The following is a 6,950-nucleotide window of genomic DNA, read 5'->3' on the forward strand; positions in this document are numbered from 1 at the left end:
GTAACTGCAGTAAAGAGTTTAAAAAGGGGGAGCTACAACAAACTTCTTGACCACACAAGCCCCATTTTTCTTGCTATTTACCATCTGAGGTGCACTCATGCATGCGTACATATAGGCTGCTAATCTCAGGACATGGCTGCCTGCCTGCTGCGTCCTGTCCCAGAAGCACTCAGCCCAGCAGATGGACATGGCCGCGGATGAAGTGATTAGGTTACAGAAACTGTAAGCCACTGACGGGCTGTGAAGGGAACAATGGAGGCTTGTTAGTTTACAGTGGGAAAAAAAAAGATCAATGTCGTCTTAATTCAGTTTCTCCAAGGTGGACTTTAACATGATGCCCAGGTGGGAATTGAACCATAGACAGAGGACATAACCCATCTTCACCTGTACAATAACGTCTCTGTACTTTATATCATCACCACACTGAATTATGCTCCACGTGCTCTTTTTACCTACGCTTTCCCTCACACTTATCTTATATGATCACTGGTTATATTACAAAAAGTAATAATATTGGTAATAATATAGTCCTGGTTTCATCCACATGTCACGTCACGGTTTTTTTCCGAATTAGCAGACATGTATTGTCTTAATGTAAAAGCATATCTTCAAAAGTATGATTTCCATCCTGTTGTTATTATGGCCATGCTATTACCTATATGTTCTGCTCCATAGCCTTCCATCAAATGCGTTTTTCCCCATAGTTTTGCTCCTTTATTATCCTACTGCAAAAAATGAAACCAAGATCTTTTTCATTGTTACTGTTAAGATGACTGGGTCAAGGTGCTTCTTACTGTTTCCCGTGCTATCACTCTTTATGCTAAGCTAACTCGTATTTAACCCAGAGACATAAAAGTGGTATAAATCTTCTGATCCTTCTTTCAGCGAGAGATCAAATATATTCTTTCGATAGTTATTTTTCCACTTACGCCAACATTGAATAAGTGCACAGTGATAATAAATGAATTTTGGCTAAATGTGGTTATTACCTCGGTCATTACCACAGTATACAATGCAAATAGTTGCTGATACAGCCCATTATTACTATACCATACTATTATCTATTTGGGGATTCATTCATTCATTCAGATAACTCTGTATTAAACTAAACTCTAAAGTTATTGTAAAATATATATATATTTTAAGGGCTGTATGTATAAATCGATATGTTTCTGTATCAGGAGGACTGAATGAGAAGCATCAGGAGAAACAGCCAGACTCTCCTCCAGGATCTCTTCTATAGGGGGGCCCACGGAGGAGACAGAGATACTCCTGTAAGTGCTCAGCATGTTTATGATGTCTGACTGTCAGCTCCACAGCGTCATTGATGACTGTTCATCTTACAGATCTGTAGGAAATTTGGGTTTAGAAGTGTGTTTTAAGAAATTATAATAGAAGTGTTTAATGATTCATAATTAAGAAATCATAATTAGAAGTGTTTTGGAATACATAATTAGAAGATTCATAATTGTAAAAGTGTTTTAGAATTTTTAGTTAGAAGTGATTTGTAGTTAGAAGTGTATCTTAGTAGAATTTGTAGCACTTTTATATTTGCTTGTGAAACTTGTGAAGGTTTTTGCCAAAAGTTGCAAATCCTTATCTTTATATAGAATGTTTATCATAGAAGTGTTAAGCCATAAAAGACAGTCATTGAATGTATTAAACTGTGAAGAATAGCCAAGGGAAAGTCAGACTTCTAGACAGACATTTGCAGGTTGTACCCACGCGAGGGTTTTCGCGACGGACTCTACTGTTTTCGCGAGGGACTCTACTGTAGAACAACAGTGGAGCGTGCTCTCCGGCCTTCTCTCTGTGGGGAAGATTTCAGCCTCCACAGATCCCAGCTCAGCCTAGTAGAGATGCTAAAATGATCCACTCCATCGCCAGCCTGATCAGAGCGAAGAGCAAACTCCTCCTCCTCGAGAACCCCGACACTGTGGAGATCTACAAGGTCAGCATTCAGTTTTTGAACAGTGTATTATTATTATTATTATAATTACAGGGAGTGGTATTTTAATACAGGTTGAGAGCTCTAATTTAATCTCAAACATTGTAGATTTTGATGCTTTCTTTCTATGCCCTTTTTATGCATAACTAAAACTAATCTGTAATCAAACTTTAAATTGATTAAATATTTGTGATCAAAAATCCTCTCCAACACCTAATATCTAGAGAAATCTTTGTCATTTGACAATAATTACTTTTTATGGTAATTTTCTTTTTCTCAAATATTATATTATAACCAGTTAAAGAAACTTTTGTGCTGTTAAAGAGGGTTATTCAGGTTTACATTAGGGTTGAATGTGATGTATGATTAATTTACCCCTTTGATTATTGCATGTGCCCATCATAGCTGGATGATGCAACAGCCCTTCGTGGCAGAAGTGGTAAAGACGATGTTTACCTCCCAGCCATCACAACGAAGGCGCCAAGTCTGACCTCAATGAGAGGGTCTCTGAGTCAGTCCTGTCCGTACCTGTACGACAAACGAAGAGGATCTTTCTCCTCCGCTGCCTCTCAGAGAACTGGAAGTCAGCCTAAAAAACAGGTAATCTATTAAACTTCCGGTGGAAATATGTTGAAACTTCCTTTCTAAGTCAAACCTTTTCTCTCTTTCCACCCGCCTCTCTCTTCGTATCAGAGTAACCTAAAGGCAAAGAAAGAGGCAAAGAAATCCAACGTCACCGTGACGATGACCTACCTAGGACAAGGTCATCGGGGGTCAGGGTTGGGGTCAACTCAGGATGAGCTGAAAGTACTCCAGCAAGTCAACGGAGGAGAGAATATCTGTGTCTTCAAAGGCGTGATGACTCCAGGAGGTAAGAGCTGTGAAATTTAAAGCTGTTTCATGGTTGAAAAACAGTATTTAGGCTTTAACATATAACTTGAGACCATCTTGCCGGGGGCATAAAGTGTGTGTGTGTGTGTGTGTGGGTGGGTGGGGGGGGGGAACATCCATCTTTGAACTCGGCCTTCATTTTGATCTTAACTACACATATAGTATATAGTGGGGCATAAAGTGGAGGCACAATGTCCCCTTCGCCTCCCTTGCTCAGACCACAGCTATCAAAACTCTGCTTTCATTTCTTATCTCAACTACTCACCTTCAAAGTGTTGTGACTACATCTTCTCAGGCAAATTTGTGATTTGTGATTTTGGGCAACACAAAATAAATTGAATTGAAAAAATTGAAACCTTGCATGGTTTTCCATCCTGTCGCAGTGACAAAATCTGTCACCAAGACATTTAAACACCTACTCCGAACCTCTTTAGTGGTAGTTTTCCAGCCGCTCTGTTGGTTGTCAATGCTATTTTACGGCATACCGTTACCACGCACACAAGCGCATGAGAACGTCCTTTATACCGCCACCTAGAGGTCTGTGTCGGGAGTGATGTCCGGCCAATCCAAAGACGAGGATTGTAACCAATTAAATCTAGTGATGCAATGGTGACTGGGTCCGCCATCTTACTGTCAAAAAATAAAAAGCGCTTGCAAGCGAGCAGGTGAAAGCATTGCTAGCAGAAGAGCAGTGATAGAAGTCGTGCACCAGGGAACGTTACTCGCCCTCAAAGCATAGTTTGCTCCTCGCGGGCTTTAATGTTAGCGTGAACAGAGATATTCTGCGCGGAGTGATGTGAAAGCGCTCGCAAAAGTAATTTGCCTGTGCGGCTGTTTGAGTTGCATGTGCTCGGATCTCATTTGCGCTCGTGGATATTGACAGCGATTTGACCCCATATTAGAGTCATTATGAAAAATCTATAAAAAATAATAATAATAATCTGTAATTAGAGGTGTTTAGGCTTCGACCTCTTTTCACACATTGAATTACTCATCTGCCCTCAAAGCCACGCTGTAAAAAAAGGATGATGATATGGCCCGAGGCAGTGTTTGAGTTGAAAGAAGAATAGAAAGCTGATTCGTGACGTGATAGACAGCCATCACATAAAGAAATTAGTAGACAAGCCGAGACTCTTTCATCTTTGCAGCCGGTACATGATACACACTGTACAGCCGCCACTCCAGGGAGGGGATCACTGTGTCAGGCAGTTGTAGAAAGAAAGAGGTTATGGATTTCTGCTTGGAACTGTGTGTGTGTGATCTGTTTACGAAATCATCTGTAGCTTTGATGAAGGAAAAAACAAAGGACGTGGATGCACATTCCAAACAGAATATATGATTTAGCAAAGTTCTATTTGTTGTGTCTTTTACACTGTATGTACTGCTCACTACATACATTGGCTAGAGTGGTGTGTGACTTTGACGTGAAGAGTGGAAACAGTTTCCATTCATTTTTAAAGAAGAAATATTCCCTGCAAATGATTTTCTGTGTATCCTGATTTTTCAATGCTGTGAGCACCGCAAACAAAAGTTAATTCATCTTCAATGGACTGCCGTGGAAACAGAAATCTCGAAAACTGGACAAATAAAAGCAACATTAATTAATTAAGTGACAAAATGCACGTTTTTGTGATTTAACTTCCCAGGGCATTAATGACTGGCTGGAAATAGTTTACAAATGACTAAACATGATGGCAGAGCAACAAAACGAAAACGAATTGGACTCAGATCTCAGATTGTACAGCCTGTTTTTTCTGGGTTTTTCAAATCTTTGCTTTTTACTATCACTGGCTTTTTAGCTTCCTCTCACTGCAGACTGAAATTGTCAGCTTAACAGTGAAATACAGGTTGACATTTGTTTAAAAGCTTACTGAAGGACTGTGAAAATCACAGAAACAATCTGGATGTGATACATCTTTTGCAAATAGGTGGTTGCTGAGCTGTTAACCTTACAATCAGTGTGTGTGTGTGTAGACACAGAAGCACTCACACCTTAATGGGTGCCATTTGCAATATCATTCCTCGGAAAGGGCAAACACGTCTCCACAATGGCTCTTTTTTTTGTAAAATAGTCAGTAACGATATATATTAGGATTTTATGCTTATTCTAGACAAACTAAAAAAACTAAATGTAAAAGAAAAAACTATGCAATTACGTGAATAAATTCTTATTTTCTTTGGTGCTTTTGTCATATGCAATGATGATTGCTGGGTATACATGTTGATGTTGTCTGATGTAAAGTCTCCATTTGATCACGTGATGATATGATATACGGTGGCAAGTTTATCTGCAAAACCTGTCAAGGCTGACAAGCTGAGCACATCTGCTAGCCGAGCGAGCAGTCACTCCTTTCAAAAGCGTGCAGTAAGAAAAGTGTTTTGGGGTTTGCTTGGTAACTAGTGTGCACTGGGGCCCGTCATAACTACCTTTATTCCACTGAGCATTTAATAATATTTCCCTCCTTGTGTCCCTCAGAGCAGTTCCAGTTTGTCTCTCAGAGACACAGAGCTTTCCCCTTCAGCGCCACCTTGTACGTTAACGGCATCATGGTGGCCAGAATCAGTTCCTGCTGCGAGTACCGCTACGCTCCCGGCTTCCAGCAGGGCAGGAAGAGCTGCTTCCGATTGGCGTGGCTGGCTGGTGGGATCCCCTGTTACAGGTCAGACGTCCGCCTTTGGTAGACAGACAGCGAAGAATTGGCAGAAAACTGGCAGAAAATTACCAGTCAAAACTGATCGGGTAAAACCCTCTGCTCTGCAGATATGATGTGTTGTTGAGGGGAAAGTATGCATATTGCATGGCATGAGGGAATAGTGTTGGTACAGGGGAGGATATGTGAGCCACAACAAAAGCACATTTTTCATCTTTTTCAGATGTACAAGTCTCAGAAACAAATACAGCTCCTGCCAGCAGCTGAACAACAGCACAAAGGAAAACCTCATTCAGAGCCCTGGCAACGGTGCAAAGCCTGGAAATGAATGTCTCAATTTTCCATTACTCCCTAAAGCTCATTCATCAACATTTTTTTGACATTAGGCCCAGTCCTTGATTTCAATGGACTGCTTTAAAGACAAAATATCCCACAAAGCCTTTATTTTTCCTTTTTCATTTGAGTCTACTGTCTCCAATGCAGGCACCGTGGAGTCATGTCCATCATCCCCTCTGTTTATCCCAGCCAAACCAGAGAAGAAGTCAGCGAGGAGGACAAGAAACCATATCAAGGAAAGTGGTGGAGGATCGACAGACAGCGAAGACCCCGCTGCAGCTGGGATTAAAGAGGCGTCCAAGAAGAAACGACGCAAGGGTCAAACTAATCAAAAGGAGAGCAAAGGCAAAGCTGCCATAAATAAGAGGGAAGATGGACAAGACAGCAAGAGCCCGGAGGTCTCGCAGAGGTCAACAGGGACAGCAAAATGTGAAGACCAAGCATCGTCTGCTAGACAGGAACACAGGCAGCAGAGAACAACCAGCGATGCCACAGCGCTGCAGACAGAGCAGCCGCGATCAAACAAGACGAGCAAAGTGTTCGGTGAGTTTTAGCTGCTTTCATTCCTGTAACAGAGAAGATAGAAAAATAGAGGAGAATAGAAAACCTTCCATGCTTTCATGTGAAGATACCTTCAATCCATCTGCATGTGGTGTTTTCATTTAATATTCTTTGTTGGGGGGAAAACAATGGGAAAGAAGAACAATAGTTTTTTTTTTTTTTTTTTCAAAGATTCATTGCAGGATGAGGAAGCACTGACTAAGCAGAACGGAGAGAAACAGAAGGAGCTCGGGTCTAATGGGAAAAACAGAGATGGGGAAAGACTGAAGGACTTCTATGAAGAATGCGTGGAAATGAGCGCCGCGTTGGAGCGGGGCCCAAACAAACACAACTGGTTCAAGGCAAACAGTGAGTAGAGAAACAGCAGCGCAGCAGAAACGCACTGGAATCCCCCTGAAGTGCTGTAACGGATTTACATAACACACTTTAGCAGTAAAGAAAAAAAAGTGATGCATCGTGCTATGTCTGCGTGAGGGAAGATGGATGACGTGTGGGACAGGTTGTGCAGACAGTGTTCACACACACACACACACACACACACACACACACACACACACACACAC

General features: G+C 41.4%; 1 protein-coding gene across 1 annotated transcript in view; it reads left to right on the forward strand.

Moving 5' to 3' along the window:
* Positions 1-1,611: 1,611 nt before the first annotated feature.
* Positions 1,612-6,950, forward strand: part of LOC116384753 (collagen alpha-1(XXVII) chain B-like) — a 75,663-nt gene continuing 70,324 nt past the window's right edge. The window contains exons 1-7 of the mRNA XM_031849695.1: positions 1,612-1,951; positions 2,354-2,548; positions 2,642-2,819; positions 5,316-5,499; positions 5,714-5,799; positions 5,974-6,369; positions 6,559-6,735. Of these exons, the coding sequence (XP_031705555.1) occupies positions 1,868-1,951; positions 2,354-2,548; positions 2,642-2,819; positions 5,316-5,499; positions 5,714-5,799; positions 5,974-6,369; positions 6,559-6,735 (1,300 nt within the window). The 5' untranslated portion in view covers positions 1,612-1,867. The remainder of the gene's footprint in view (positions 1,952-2,353; positions 2,549-2,641; positions 2,820-5,315; positions 5,500-5,713; positions 5,800-5,973; positions 6,370-6,558; positions 6,736-6,950) is intronic.

The sequence above is a fragment of the Anarrhichthys ocellatus genome, unplaced genomic scaffold, assembly GCF_004355925.1.
Source record: "Anarrhichthys ocellatus isolate YVR2014 unplaced genomic scaffold, GSC_Weel_1.0 scaffold9, whole genome shotgun sequence".
Taxonomy (NCBI): domain Eukaryota; kingdom Metazoa; phylum Chordata; class Actinopteri; order Perciformes; family Anarhichadidae; genus Anarrhichthys; species Anarrhichthys ocellatus.